The sequence below is a fragment of the Corvus hawaiiensis genome, chromosome 15 (assembly GCF_020740725.1).
Source record: "Corvus hawaiiensis isolate bCorHaw1 chromosome 15, bCorHaw1.pri.cur, whole genome shotgun sequence".
Lineage (NCBI taxonomy): Eukaryota > Metazoa > Chordata > Aves > Passeriformes > Corvidae > Corvus > Corvus hawaiiensis.
Genome location: NC_063227.1, coordinates 2,909,846 through 2,926,246, shown reverse-complemented (window position 1 = coordinate 2,926,246; position 16,401 = coordinate 2,909,846). Strand labels below are relative to the sequence as shown.

At 42.5% G+C, this 16,401-nt stretch overlaps 1 protein-coding gene across 2 annotated transcripts in view; it reads right to left on the bottom strand.

Moving 5' to 3' along the window:
- CPEB4 (cytoplasmic polyadenylation element binding protein 4) overlaps positions 1–16,401 on the bottom strand; it is a 38,412-nt gene that overhangs the window by 5,001 nt on the left and 17,010 nt on the right. The window contains exons 3-8 of one of the 2 annotated variants that reach the window (XM_048320325.1): positions 7,092–7,115; positions 5,075–5,248; positions 3,910–3,999; positions 3,327–3,445; positions 2,399–2,513; positions 2,033–2,214 (exon numbers count right to left, since the gene is read on the bottom strand). In XM_048320325.1, the coding sequence (XP_048176282.1) occupies positions 2,033–2,214; positions 2,399–2,513; positions 3,327–3,445; positions 3,910–3,999; positions 5,075–5,248; positions 7,092–7,115 (704 nt within the window). The remainder of the gene's footprint in view (positions 1–2,032; positions 2,215–2,398; positions 2,514–3,326; positions 3,446–3,909; positions 4,000–5,074; positions 5,249–7,091; positions 7,116–16,401) is intronic. The other variant, XM_048320326.1, reaches the window with a different exon arrangement.

Sequence of the window (16,401 nt, the reverse complement as noted above, 5' to 3'; positions counted from 1 at the left end):
AGAACAGCAGAAATAAATACAGGTTACGAGCTCCTGTTCTAGAAGGGTTTGTGAAGCGTCTCTGAAGCTCATTTAATGTGATGTTTTCACCAACATTTTCAAACACCCAGGCTGTGACTGGTATCTCTGCTGTTATCTCTGCATCTGGCCTGGGGCTGCTCCTCTCTGCACCTCACAGGTCTTGGACACACCTCAGGCAAATAAGGACATTCACAAGTTCCTGGGTTTTTAAACCCACCTAATTTTATCACAGTCCAGACAGCACTGCAGTAGTTTGATGTCATTTTTGCTTACAGGACACATAAACTGCTCAGAGACAGCACAGCAGCCTTTTTAATGACCTGGTTCTCTCTTCCCATCAAGCTGCATTTCCCAAAACCCCTCCCTGCCAACTCAGTCAATTTGTAGAAGAGCAGAAGCAGGCAAATATTCCTAACACTACATTCCCCATCCCCTCATCTGCTGTGTAGTGTGAGGTTGGGGATTTTTTGAGGAGTGCTGCCTTCTCCAAGTGCTAAAAGGACAAAGATGCCACACAGGCTTCTTTCATGTGGTGATTCTGTTCCCTTCCCTCTGCTCAGCCATGTTCAGAGGCCAAACTGCAGCTCAGGTGTCCTGGCCACATTTACTCAGAGTGTGGCAGGGGCTGCAACTGCTCCCTGAGCTGGGCACAGCCAACTTCCCAGCTCCAGAGAGTTACAGCAGCTCCATCAGGCCCACTCAGGGTGGGAGCCCCAGCCACTGAACCCTTCCTTTGCATTATCTCAGGGCACACCCTTTAGCAGCACCTTCTTGCCTAATTTTACAGGAAATCCCTTCTTGTTACTTTGTTTTTCACTAATTTTATTTTTCTTTTAACAGAAAAGCAGTCTTAGAAAACTATTAATAAATAGAACCTTAACAAAAAGTAGTAGTGGTGGTGTATTTTTACCTCCCTCATGCACCCAAACTCTCCTATGATGAATCCTCTCTGAACGTTTATCTCCCCACACAAAAACTACACAAAAAATGAGGAAATAAGGAGTGGGAGGAGAGGAGGAAGGGGAAATAGATTGCAAAATTTTGTTCAGAGTTTACAAGTACTTACTTAAATTTGTAGTCCCACCAGCTTCAATGGACCTATTCACCCAAGTGTCTGCTTATGCAAGCACAAGTTGCACAAGGACAGCCCAAATTATTTGTTCAAAGCTGTACAGAACTCATTTCAGAGCCAAGATTAGAACAAAGACATTCCAATTCACAGGCCCACAGTCAAATTGTTGTTACAATTCTTCTGCCCAAGCTTTATAGCCAAAGCAGAAGTGAAATGATAATGAGCTCATCAGCCAAGTTTGGAGGTTTTCCGCTGTATTAACTATAAAATTCAGATCAGTAGTGACAGTCATGTAGGAAAAATCCAGAGACAAAGGATGAATTACAAGAGGAGATGTGAGCATCTGAGTTTCCCAAAATTGTGGTCTGAAGATCACCACAACTGGCAGTTCTATTTTAGAGAGATGAAGAGGGCAGAAGCAAGTGCTGGTCCATATTCCTCTAATTTAAAATAATGAGGAATACAATAATAAAGGAATGAAAAAACCAAACACAGCCTTTGCACAGGCTGTGGGAGGGTGAATGTGAGGCTGCAGTGCACAGTAACAAGTTTACAAGGCATGGGGTGGTTCTGCCTGGCCCCCCCAAAGATGCCGAGCAGGATTAAGAGCTGCCCCATCCTTGGCATGCACCTCCCTCCCTGCATCACACGAACACCACAAATCCTTGCAGGGGGAGCATCTGAGGAGTGCAATATTCTTAGAAAAGGCCAAGGCAGCTGCCACACTTCCCACTACACTCAGCAAGTCGACAAAGTCTGTTTCACAGTCACCTCCCACGTGCCAGAACCACCAGCTCCCTACCACTCCATTTTATTGCGTGCTGCACCTGAGAGGCACTAAAAACGGGATTAATCTGGTGTAACATTTCCAAGGACACCCCATGAGGTGGGAGAGGGCGTTTCCAGAGGAGCCCAGGAGCCCAGGGGCGCAGGCCTTACCCGTTTATCAATCTCTCCGTGCTGCAGCTGGACAAAGCGAGCGCTGATAGCAGCAATGTAACTCTGTTGGTTGGAAAATGCCACCCGCCCTGCTCCTTTGGGGTACTTGAGCTCGGGGTCGGTGTCGATGCCGGCGTAGCAAACCCCTCCGTAGAGCCGGTCCATGATCATCGCCAGCTCCACTAGAGCACAAAGCAAAACCAAACAGCGCTCTAGGCTCCGTTGTGTCTCTAAAAGCACCACATCAGGCCAGCTCGTGTCCCCCACTGTCACCACACTCGATATTCCCTCGCTGCCAGGCTCGCTTCCCCCAGTGCTCCCCAAACCAGGCTGCACATCCAACATGCCCAGTGCTGCAGTGTGTACCTGCTCGTAAAGGCCGAGGAACACCACCAACAAAAATGGTTTTTCTTGGGTCAAGAGGCTGGGAACCATCCATAACAAAATCACTATCACTAAGGTTCCAAGGCCGGATCTGAACCTATGGACAAAAAGCCTGTTTTTTTTAACCATTCACAATTCAAAGTGTCTCAGTAATATAAATTACAACAGTGTCCTACAGAGAAGCAAACTTCTTAAACAGCTCTACTTTCTAAACTCTACTTGTTCAGCAATCATTTCTCAAAATGAAATGGTAACGAGCTCTCTTAAGACAGACCATTTGAGGGTGCTAAATTTCATCACTTCCTTGTTACCTAAATTTCTGGGAAAAAACCCTCACCCTCTACTGACACATTTACTTAATCGTGACTGAGCTGTGCTGTCCAACCCCCCTGGTCACACAGATGTGCACTGCTCCTGTTGTCCCAGCCTTATCTCAGTGCAGCAGGCTCCAGAGTTGCCTGTTTATTTACTGTGTTGCTTTATATTTGGTTACAGCTGGCCAAAATTTGAAGCACAGGACTAGAGCAGAATTCTCCCCAACTATTGACAGACTTGCATCAGCCCCCAAACTATTTGTATATTAATAATTTATAGTTCAGTGGTATGTTTTTAGGATTTATCTCTGTTACATACAACACTCAGACAATATGAATTCTACATGTTTGTCATTAGCAAGCATAAAATACCTGTCTGGAAACACATCTTTTTCTAACAAAAATAGGCATTGTAACAAGACTAAAACACCTTCCTATGTCTCGTTCAAAAGTAGTAACTTGGTCTTTTCTCTTCCAAGAACTTGACACCTTAAAGAAATTTTAACATTAACATTCTGAAGACAAAAACTGCATGTGAAGAACCCAATTTGTGTTTATCACCCAGGAATTGTGCAGGCCCTGACAATTCCACCTACCGGCTTGTCTTTGATAGTGGGGCTGGAAACACAGAGATAGAGCTTTCCATCTTCTTCAATGCATGCATCAATCAGTGCCTGCACGGAGCTTTCATCTTGGAACAGCAAAAATGCATATCCTGGCAGAGGGAAAACACAAACATCACTGCTGCTGGCTGTTTGTCTACAGGATCATAATTGAACTCAGAATTATGTTTGACATCACGCTGCCACACAGGAAGGGAAAAGATTTAAGGTGCTCTCATCACACATTTCTAACCCGCAAGTGCTCTGGTTGTTCATGTAAGGGACAAATCCTTCCCAGCTGCTGTGGAAGGCATTTAGTGTCTTTAAAGAGCTGTTACTACATGTACAACAACAGGGGGAAAAGGGAAAATGAAATAAAGGAAAAACAGGAAGTTAAGGAAGAATTCTTTCAGTGAGTAATAACTGCAAAGCCACATTCGAGACTTCACCAGTTTAGAACAATCCCAAGGGTTAAACTCTTTTCCTTCTAAACACTGTGTCACTGTCAGACCAAGCTTGTATCTTATCACAAAAAATTATTCTAAAATGCTAATCTGATTTGGTTTTAGATGTTTACCTTTAGGAGGAAAATAAGATTTGCTCTCTGCCTTGTGTGGCCAGTCTACAATCAAAGGTCCAAAGCGCCGAAAACTTGCAGTGATCTCATCTGGAACAGCAAAAAAAAGGGAAAAGGCATGAACTTAAAATTCAAATAAATTGAATTTAAGGCATTTGGAAGACACTGACTTCAGGTGGCTTCACCCTATAAACAAATATTCTGTGACCCTCCATGTCCAGCAGCTCACAGCAGTGCTCAGTAGCTGACGGGGAATCTTTATGACAAGGCAGAACACTCCTTATAAAACAAGACAGGCCAAAGCTCAAGCTTTTCTTTCTACTGATAATCACAAGGGTTCATAACCCATTAATTCACAAGAACTGAGCCACTGCATCTGTACAGTTACAATAATCCAGCTTCAACTACTCTCATGGCTGACATGACATTCAGGCTGCCATGTCACAGCAGTGACACAAAAAACCTGGGGATTAAAACAATTCTGTGATTAAGAAAAGGAAACTTTTCAGCTTTATTGTTGCATTTCTTCTAACCACTATGCCAGCAGCGTCATGCACACCGAACACAGAGCTCAGGTGAAACGAAGCTTCACAAGACCTGTACATGATTTTTTTAGATTTATTTCAATAACAGCTGCAGTGCTCTGGGCCCACCACAACTCCCTGGTGCCACAGGATGCCCTGCACAGATTCATTCCTGTCTGGGCTCTCACCATGCACATGTCAGAAGCTACCACAGGACAAAAATCATTGCTGGGAACAACCTCAACTACACAGGAGCAACCAAACACAGAGTTAGGACTTACTACCCCACACAGACCTTATAAAACTATGAGCAGCTTTTCCTACTACTGACTTCTGGGGCCTGTGAAATGATGGCAATGGATTCATGAGTTTCCACAGGTGATCTTGGCTTGTTTAATTTTACACTTCTGTACGTTTTATCCTGCTGAAGTCAGTTTAACGTGTGGCAAGGAGATTTTGTTCTTCGGTGGCAGAACAACACTACAACCTAAACTCATCTGAATTATCTCACGTCTGACACGTGAAAGATCCATTTCCATATCAAAGCTTGGAAAACACCCATCCCTGAGCTCGCAGACAAAAGGTGTCACAGCCCAGTTCTGTCCCTGAGGCAGCAGAACTCCCCTGGGTGAGGTTTTTACCTTCATCGATGTCTGGTGGCAGCCCTCCCACAAAGACCTTGCGGGAATAGCGTTCCACGCGCTCCCCGTTCTGGTGGGAGAAGCAGTGAGGAGATCCCAACCCGCTGTGCAGGGTCTGATCCCCACGGCCGTCATCCAGGAAGCCGTCTTCCATCGGGAACAGCGAGGACTGACCTGAAGGGGGGGTTGGAAAAAAAGAGAAACAGGGAAAAAAAACCATACTAACAGAACAAAGCACACACTGTTGGAATAATTGGGGAAAATGCATCAGTTGCTGCATCAGCAGAACCGGGAGTGATCTGCCCTCTGAATGAGCAGTTATGTTCTCGATTTCATTGCACCCTTTTAGTTTTCAGTATCATCCAGCAGCTCAAATGCATTATTTCAGAGGAAAGGTTCCTCCTCATAACAAACCAGGATTTCTAACGGGTGCTCGAGCTGACTGTTTTCCATCATATTTTGTGTTTCCAGTTAGGTTTCTTTCAAGAAGTATAAAAAGGGAACAGCCAATTTTGTTTCCGGGGCTCCCACAATATGAAGCCATATATCCCATTTCCCAGTGAACAGGAAATAGATACAATTTCAAGGTGAAAATGGGAAAACAAGAATTCTACCAGTTAAATAAATTACACATTTAAATTACCTGACATCAAAACATGTCATAAACCACCCACTAGTAAATAACAAAAATAACCTGATGAAAACAGCAAAACCCATTTATTGCAAAGACTGAAAACTTTGTCCCCCCTACAACTTTACTTCAGTGTTCCAGCAGAGTTTTGTTAATGGCCTCACTCTAAGAGAAAATGTTGTAAAATGAGAAATGTTCCCCTCACAGTCCAGCATCCTTCTATGATAATCCTTAATAATATTCATTACTTTTAAATAAGGTTCTTTGCTGATAAATGCCACTGTATAATATCATAAATAGAGCACAGGAGCTGTTCCCTGCCAGGAATTCCCTCCTTAGTTCCATTATTCGACAGCTACGCAACAAACTGAGACTTCTACTCATTTAAGGAGCATTTTAGGAATAAATGTGTATAGGGAAAGTGAGTAATGAGGCGTGCTACAAGTTTTAGGACACATTTCCTTTTCCCTATGATGTGATACGCTGTGTCTGCTTTTTCAGGATTCCTCCCAATCTACCACAGAAATGTACTGGTGAGGTTAATTTATCCTGTTCTTGCTTCCTTCCTTCCCTTGAAAGAAATTGATTTTAAAAAAGAAGACATCTCAAAACCAGAAAATCTGACCAAGACACAAGACATTTTCCATGAAAAAAATCAAACAGCTAAGAAGCTGAAAGAAAAAAAAAAAAATTAATAAAATCCACAGCCCATAGAATTTATATGAATAAAAAATGGAAGGCTCGGTCAGGTTGCTTTATTTGAAATTTCAAGAATCTTTTATACACCTTTAATTAAAATAAAGTCAAGTATAATCAGGCCTCTTTCTGTAGCTGGGCAAACCTCATTCCTACTATGATAAAAATATTGTAATATTGACTTAAATCTTGTTTTTCCCTAAGGAACTGCTGCACATGTGATTTGTTTCATCTCTTAAGACCCCAGTCCTGCAGGTATTGTTGGGAGGGAGCAATTCCCAAATTTAAACCCCCTTTCCAGGCTCCTCAGCTGCTGTTGGAGAACTCCACACACACACTGAACCCAGCAGGTCAGACACTCACTGTATTTATGTTCCATCAGCACCCAAAATTCCCAAAATAAACTTCTCCAGCATTGGGATTCATAACACACACACACACACACAAACACAGCAACACAGCCCCCCAGGGTCACAAACCATACAGGTGATGTCCACTGTGATCATTTCAGCCTCAGGTACTCCCTAATCCAGTTAAAATGCTGATTTATGGCATGCAGACTATGTAAACGTACGTGAAACTGCTCCCTTATAAGCTTAAATTTTGGACTTTGCCCTCTAGTAAAAACTTAATGTTATTTCTCCCATGAGACATTGTCAACATTAGAAAATTAAAGAGTAATATTGTTACCTCGCCTTCTCCCATATGTCCTTGCTGCATGTTAAATGAGAAAGAAAACAGCCTTTCAATCATTGTTATAAGGACCAAGAGACCTCGTTTTATTGCCTTTATACTGACTCAGTGATTCTCAAGCCTTTGCAGATCCAGGTCATTTAAAGTAAGTGTTCACAAGCTGCCCCACCCCACCCTCCCATGGCTTCCTCAGCCCAGCTCTGTTACTTACTGATAAAACATGTTGACAGGAGGCTGACCAAGTGGATATGGATAATCAAAGAGACTTTTGGAAGCAATTTTAGCCCTCAATTTGCACATTTATTTATTTATTTATTTGAGCTATTCCTGGGGGTGTGCCTATAAGCAAATGGATCTTTCCTCATGCACCAGACTCTCTCTGCCTTGCCAAGCTCCAGAATATTCCACCACTGCTCTCCACCCGAGCTGGAGGAGAAGCCCTGACACAAGGAAAGTGAAAGATTGGTGCCATACTTTCTGTTTGAAATCAGGTTGCTTTGCACAACCCACAAAATCCTTGGTTCAATTCTGACTGGCAAATAACCAGCTGAAAAACTGAAAAGTCAAGGAGGAAAACTGGGCCACTAAAGTTGCCTTCCAGACTCCTGCAGTCTGTGTCCAACAGGATGGATTCTCTCACACTAACCCAGGACACTGCGCTGGAATAATTCAAGTTACCCACTGGTTCCTACTTTTCATGTTTCAGAACAAATCAATCCTACCTCTAAAAACAACAGCATTTTCTGAGCTGGCTTGCAGGAACCCATTGTCAGAGCACGGCCAAACTTTCTAATCAAACTTGCACATTCTTTCTCTTTTAATCTCATTAAAATCTCTTTCTGAAAGCAGGCCAAGTGTTTTCAAAACTTGGATTCTTCCTGGCAAGTGCTGTGAGAAACTCTGAGCACATAATGTGTTTGATTTTGCTTCCCCATTCAAAATTGAGGCCGACAATTAGTTTAAGCATTTAAATATTTGTAAACCACAACAATACAGGAGTCGTTTCCTCTTTCCAAATAAAAACTGTATCAATCCAATTTACTTCATGATTATTTAACATCCATAAGATCATTTCACTCCTCTGGTAGAGACTCACAATTAACACCGAGAACACAAAATAACAAAGCCCTAGTCTTTGGACTGGAGCATATTCTTGAGGCAAAGGTTTTATGGGAGAATCTTAAGGGCTGAGGACCTTTATAAGTATGGTTTTTCCATGTCGATTTTGAATTTAGAAATGCAGGATGCTGATACAGTCCTCAAAGGAGAAATTTAAGGAAATCACAAAGCATCAGCAGTCCTGCTGTGTCTCTGACTGAGCCCAGCAGCCTTTGCATGTTTTGGAGCACATCAAGCACTTTCAAAGCCAGCTCTGCCTATAAAGCCATAAAAATCCTGCTTGTGGTTTCTGAATTACTGACAAAACCACACAGCCTCCTTCTCTCTGTGCACTCACTCCTGGCAACAAAACACAGACACGATTCCACTGTGGATGTGTGACCACAGTTCAGACCAAGGGACTCCTCACAGCTTCCCCACCTGAGGCACTCAAGACAAGAGGACTTTTCTCCTTTACCAGGACAAAAACACCCCAAAAAGACTCAGCCACCAGCTAGGAATTATTTCCAGTGCCAAATACTAGGTTTGGAGAACCAAATACTATGATTTTTTCTCTTCCTCTTCTTAATTTGCCTCTTGTTTTCTGCGTTTGCTTCACATTTAAGCCGCAAAATACCAACATCTGACATTTCAAAACATTTCTCGGGAGCCGCAGTTTATAAACTCCCCCAGCACAGCACAGATACAAACTTTCTCTGCTCCCTCAATGCAGAGTTCATCACACGCCATTAATTCCACACAATGTGAAACTTTGTGAAATACAAACAGCATTGAGGCAAGGAATGCTCTCTTGGCAGGCCAGGAAGGCAGCGGAGTCCCCCCTTTAGCTCTGGCTCTCCGAATTTCAGATTAAGAGAAGGCTTTGCTACAGGAGTACTCAGCTTAAGCTGCTGCACAAATGAAGCCTTAAACTGCCACCAACCAGAGGAAAAGGTTTAATTTGTAGATCACAACATTTGCCCATCCTTTGCTGAGAAATGAGACAAATGCAACCTTGGTTTGGATTCCTCAAAGCTGTTTTCCCCTTCCCCATTTCTTCAGTTCAGATAATTGCATAAAGGGCCTAAGATTTATTTATCTCATGAGATATCTGAGCAAGAGTTTTGCTACAAAACCTAAAAAATACGAAGTGTGTGTGCAACTGGTTCAACTGCTTATTAATAACCACTGCAGAGATGTTTTCACCAATAAAATCAGCCTGAAATTTAAAATGCTATTAGCAGCTGCTACAATTGTTTTGTCCCCTCAGCCCTCCCTTTATTTCTGTGTCTGAAATAAAGCCATAGAGAAAGTCAATGATCGTTTGCAAAAATCTGCTGCTTTTACTGTCTTTCATTTTAAGGAACATCAGGAACACTCAAATGTTTGTGTCTTCTCCTCATTTGAGACACTTAATGGGCTCCTGGTCCCTTTCCTTTCTCCTTTCTATTTCAAAATTCACATATTTTGTGTCTATACCTACAGTTAAATGTGCTGAGCTCTCTTCCCTTTAGAGGAAGCACCACAAAACCTGTCAGCATCTTGGGTATAACCCCACAAACACATTCTGCTGAAAAACCCTGAAAAAATGCTGCAGGGATCCTAAATCACTCAAACCCCAAACCTGCTCCAATTTTGTGCTGCACAAAGTGTGCCCAGGTTGAGCACCTGGTTCTTGCTGATTCCAGGTGTATTTTGTATTTATATCTTCAGCAGCTGTTTGTTAAATATTATATAAATGGAGAAAAGTGTCAGAGGCCAGATTTCCTGGTCTTTTAAAGGGGTATAATAAAGTTTTCTCTATATTGAAACCTCTGTTATTAACATTGGTGACCAATGTTGTTTATGTTGGAAAGTAAATATGACCAATATCAGAGGGTTTCAGGCTTTCACTGAAACTGGGAAGGTAATCTTGGGCTGGGCTGTCTTTTGTTTCACTTACAACTTAACTTGTACAGCAACAGAAGTATCAAAGTTCCACAGGATTATTTCTAAAAGTGAGCTGTATATCCTTGAATCTACCAGAGAAAACATTTAGACTTTCCTGAATTTTAGTTTAAAATTATAGAAAAATACCTGAAGCACTATCTGCTTTAGCCATTACAGCAGCAGAACCTTATTCCTGCATTTTTTTACACTCACTTTGCAATTATATCGAGCTTGACAACGCTGTGCACAAGGCCATTAAAAACATGAACTCTGATATTTTACTACCTTTCTCCCCACTACTCCTTGAGACCAGGCAGGGCTGGTTGTAACTCCAGAGTGAGATTTTATCATCACTTTGTGTTTTACAACTTGTTTCACATGTCAGGAATGGATCACATGTTTCTGCCACAGGTAAGAGGGCATTCCACAAGAGGTTCTGTAGGGTCACCTCTGTTCCCTGGTGAAACTGGCCTCATCTAAACATCTCCTTAACCAAACCAAGGGAAGAAAAGGGAGAATTCTAAAGAACATCTCTGGTTAATGCACATTTGGTTAAATTATTTCTATTAGAGAGCCAAGCAGGGATTTTGCAGAGAGCTATATATATACTTTGTTAAATGAACATAGAAATCTTACCAACCTGCATGTATTATACACCAAAGTATTTCTTTCTATTTAATAGAGTTTAACTTAAGCCTTAGATCACATTTTCAGCATAAAAGCAGATAATGTCATAAAAAGTTGTGTGTGTCTTCAACTGGGAGTGATGGGGCAAGAGGGAATGGCTTCAAACTGACAGAGAGAAGTTTTAGATTAGATTTTGGGAAGAAATTCTTCCCTGTGAGGGTGGAGAGGCCCTGGCACAGGGTGCCCAGAGCAGCTGTGGCTGCCCCTGGATCCCTGGAGGTGTCCAAGGCCAGGCTGGATGGGGCTTGGAGCAGCCTGGGACAGTGGAAGGTGTCCCTGCCCACAGCAGGCAGATGAAACTAAATTATCTTAAAAGTCCCTTCCAACCCAAACCATTCTGTGATTCTGTGGTTCTAAGGCAGGCAAAAAGGTGCTCTTTTTTATGCATTCCTTGGTTTCAGTTCTAAAATACAACGGGATCAGTCACCAGTTCCATGAGTGTTAACATGAGACATTTGCATGTGTGCAGAAACATTGCCCAGCTCAGGCACTTAATCTCATTCCAGGCAAATTATTCCAAGCACATGATGTGCTGACTGTGGAACAACAGCCCATACATGGCAGAGGGCACCAGCCCAGGACACCTGATCCAGGAGAAATTTTGTCAATACAGAATAAACTGAACAAAATATTAACAAAACTATACTGACAGTGAATGTATTCCATGTCAGAGCTTTGCATCTTACAGTCCCAGCCACCTCTGACACTGTCAAATGAGGTCCCTGTCCTAAAAATTGTTTTCCAAACCAAGCCATGAAAAGGGAATTTGAGAGGTTCCCTTTTTTTGTGGATTTCAAACGCTACCAAACTTCAAAGAATGAAAAATATTCCAATAATATTTTATTAATCTTAAAACAGTCTTACAAAAATTAAGCAGCTCTATTTATACATCTGAAGAATGTATATTTGACACACTTTCAGCAATGTCAAAGTCAGCATGAAACCAGCAAAGGAGCCTAAATTTGGCTGCACAGTAAAATCAAGGATTAGCACCTCTGGAATTACTGATTCTGCAAAATTAAGCAGCAGAGTTGCCAAAACTTGTATTTTTCCTCCTAATTTACTTTTCAAGAAACACAATGTAAAAAGAGATTTAAAAAAACACGTTGTTAAGAAATACAGCTCTACCTTATGTCCAAAACGTCCAAACAAATGCTGAAACACAGGAGTACTCTTGTAGATGCAAATATTATGCTTTATTTCAAGTAAAGCCAGATGCCTGAAGACAAGTATTTACCATTCCTTCTGTCAAGAACAGGAACAAAATGAAGTTTCTGTTATTCCATAGCACTCAAAGTGCAAGTCTGACTAGAAGCTTTAATTTTCAATTCCAGGTCACCGTCACAAAAAAACTGACAGACAAAAAGCAAACAGGTTTCTTTCCTTCAAAAACCCTGTGGAGAATCTCCCTACAAAATCCTTTGGTAAATAACACTGTTTTACCTGTGATTATGTTGAATTAATTGAGTTCACATGGTAGAAAGGTAGAACCTGAGTGAATGCACAAAGCAGATTCTCAGCATAATAACTGCGAACAGGGAGCATTGACAACTTTCGACATCAAATAAGCAGGGCTGGAGGAGAGGCTGGGAACACTGAAAGGGAAAGCAACTGTTTCCAAGGCGTGTGGAATGAGCTGCAAGTTTTCAGGGCTTTAATCTGCCTAAAGCAAAGCTGCCTCATTGGAGAGATGGGGCAGTTACAGCCAGGAAAGAATCATCCTTGGGAAGAAGCCCCCCACACTGATGGCCCTCATTCCCTACAGGCTGCCCAGGGAGGCCGTGGATTCTCCCTCTCTGGAGAATTCCAAACTCACCTGCTCCAGGCGACCCTGCCTTGGAAGAGGGGTTGGACTGGATGGTCTCCAGAGTTCCCTTCCAACAACCCCAACCATTCTGGGATTCCCTGATTCCCAGGCTGCAGCGGCAGGCAGGGACAGGAAGGAACATCCTGCTTCCAACTCTGCCACTGCAGCCCAGCACAGCTTCAAATCCACCTCTGTCAGGAGCTCAAGGTAACTACTGCATTGGGCAACTGAGCCAAAAAGCTCTGGACATGCTTCCAGCAATTACTGAATCCCAGAATCACTGAGGTTGGAAAAACCCTCCAAGGTCATCGAGTCCAACCTGTGACTGATCCCAATTTTGTCACCCAGCCCAGAGCACTGGGTCACATCCAGGCCTTCCTTAGACACCTCCAGGGATGGGCACTCCAAAGTTCAAGCCTAAGCCTGATGGGGAAATGGGATGAAAAAGGTTAACTCTGAAAACCCCGAGTTCAGTTTGTGGGAGGGCTTTAAGACCTACCACCAGGTCACTGCTTTGCTGCTGATGCTCTGTCAGACCACCGGGGCCTCTGGACTGAAGGAACCTCCAGACAGGATTTTCCTACATTTCAACAATCACTTAACTACTCCTGAAAGGTGACAAAACCAATTCAGCCTCCTTCATCTCTAACATACAGAAGCTTCAAAGGTAACTTTGAAGTTTTCTTTGCTATCAAACAGCAGAACACAGAGAAGTCTCCCAAGCCAACCTGCTATAAATCCTGAACAAATCCTAGACACAGCTACAGCTTTGTCTACCAGGGATCAATATTTGTTCCCTAATTCCAATTATATTCCAGTGGGATACTGCAAATCAATTTAAGTGGGAGCCTTAAATATTGTATGTATTTGATTATAACTCTTCTCCAGGATCCCCCACAGGGTGTGAGGTAAGAAACCAAAAGCAGAAGAGCAAATCATGGAGCACAACCCTCAGCTGGAGACTGGATGTTAGTTGGAATTATACTGTATTTCAGAAAAGCAGGCACCCTACTGCTCATGGCACTGAGCTTATTTTAAATTCATGTATGACTGCTGGAGAATAGACACCAAGTTAGAAAAACATCGTATCTTTTGCCTCAATACATCTTCCAGTTTATGATATGGAATAATTGGCAGCATTTATCTTTTGAACACTTCAAGTGTTACTATATTCACTTGAAAAATAAGAAATGAAAGGCAGAGTTTGCAGCTGGGAGAAGGAAAAGCATTACAGGAGTCAGCTTCTCAGCCACAAAACTACTTCAAACGTGGCAACTTCATTAATGACAGACTTTCAACTTCATTAATGACAGATTTTCTGACAGGAGGGAAGGGAGGAATAGGATGTCATATGCTAAAAATTGCTAGATAAAATTTATTTTGTAAGTGACAAGAATAATTTATTGAACCCAGTATAGAATTTATTGAACAACTTATGAAAAGGTGTAAAACCTTCCCAAATCTCCTTTTTGCTGTCATGGTTTGTATCACTGTGTTCCTGGGCTCTTTATATGCAGCATTTCACCCCAAGAGCTCTGCTATCTGTCCACCCCATCACCAATTCCTGCACCAGGAATTCTGTCCAGGCTTTTTCCTGGATCACCTGCATGTGACTTGCAAGAGCTGGATTTACACTGTGAGATCTAAACCTGGAGTTCCTTAAGTACAATAATAGGTTCAAAGCAACTTATTTTTGTCTGTGGAAGGAATGATCACAAGACAGCCTGGAATGCAACACGAGGCCTTGGTTCCTTTTTTAACCATCCTCTTAATTCACTCCCAAACAAGAAGGGAACAGGAACACAAGCAAGTCAACAGCAACCCATGAGGAAAGGCTGAGAAAAGTGGGATTGTTCAGCCTGGAAAAGAGAAGGATTTGGGGTGGCCTAATTGTGGCCTCTAGTGCCTGAAGGAGCCAACAAGAAACATGGAGAGGAGCTATTTACAAGGGATGGAGTGACAGGACAAGGGGGAATGGCTTCACACTGCCCGAGGGCAGGGCCAGATGGGATACGGGGAAGAAATCCTTCCCTGTGAGGGTGGGGAGGCCCTGGCACAGGGTGCCCAGAGAAGCTGTGGCTGCCCCTGGATCCCTGGCAGTGTCCAAGGCCAGGTTGGACGGAGCTTGGAGCAGCCTGGGATAGTGGAAGGTGTCCCTGCCCATGGCAGGGGGTGGCACCGGATGAGCTTCAAGGTCCCTTCCAACCCAAACTCTTCCATGGTTCTACGATGAAGCACACTCACCTCTCTGTACTGTGACATTTCCCCATTCTTCATTTTTCCAGTAAAGGGCACAGGTAGGACACTCAATTTCCCAGCAATGTGATAAAACTGTACTACACACTTCCCCACACCCAATCCAAATGGGAAGAGAAAATGAAAACACTGCTTTAAAAGAATCACCATTTCCACTGCCTGGATTCAAAAGGTGCTGCACAGGACCAGGCACCAGCAGCATTTATATCAGTACATATTTATATCAGTATCCCCACATTCCATGCACAACATTCATCCTTTTCTCATACCCAATCTGAGTGCTGAGCTGGGATTCCTGCTAATGGGATTTCTCAGTAAAGCTGAAATACCTGCACCTCATTTGACATGTGCCTCTCTGGAGGCAGCAGGTCACTGCTCCACTCACCTGACAGCCCAACCATCAACACTGGAGTGGAAAAAACCTGCCCTTACAGCTGACCAATCTGCATTCCAACCAACAAAGCATTAAGCCAAGGATGGATAAATCTACTCTAAAATGTATTTTCAAACTCGCCTCAGCAATAGTTGTTACCATTCCAGCTAATGCTGGATTAAAGTAAGTGGATACTCAGTACACAAATTCTATGTGCATCGTGATTCTTTCTTGAAATAGCTTAAATAATTGATGAAAAATTCAGATTTTAGTCACTCTTGGGTATAGGCAATGACTGCCCACAACTAAAGAAGTTATGACTTTCTTAGGACCAAATTTTTCCCCTTTACACTCACACCTCAGCATTCACTTCCTTATTTTTTCTCAAAACTCATCCCCTTTCTCATTGCACCCATTTCTTCTTTAACTCCAGTCTTAAGAAAAGCACTTCAGGCTTTTCTTTCTGCTTCTTTCATGCCATTTCAAGGCTCACAAACACAACGACAGAGATCATGAAAATGTGGCTAACAAAAGACTCAAACGATTCAACATCAAGGCAAAAAGTGAACAAAGTGAGCAAAAAGCAAAAAGACAGGTACTTTGAGCAGTTTGGGAAGGGAAGCAGGAGAGTTCAGTGTCTTCTAAAACAAGGAACAGACACCACTCATGAAATACAGCTCCAAATTAAAGGCTGCTTTGAAGATGATCCAGAATGGTCAGAGATTATCAAAGCAAGAATTCAGAAAAGAAAAAAAAAACAACAAACCAAACCAAACCAAAACCCACTTGGTGGACAGTGATATTAAACAAAGCAGAAGATTAAACACACTTCTAAAAAAAAAAAAGGGATGGAATTAATTTCACGAAGCCACAAATATAAAAAAGAAAGCAAGAAAACCTTAGAAAGGTTTTAATCAGATTAGCAAGGCTGCTGTCACGGCATTCAGAACGATTTTGTTGGCTGTACCACTTCTGAAGATCAAATCACCGAGTTAGACATGCAAATATTCAGCAGTACTTCCATGTTTTGCTGTGTTTTAAAGAGCTCTAACTGCCACATCATTTACAGCACATACATTCCTAGGAAATATCTTGTCTGAGAAGTATGAGAGGCATTTAATTTTCCACGCGGGCTCTGGAGATGGGACAGCATGGCA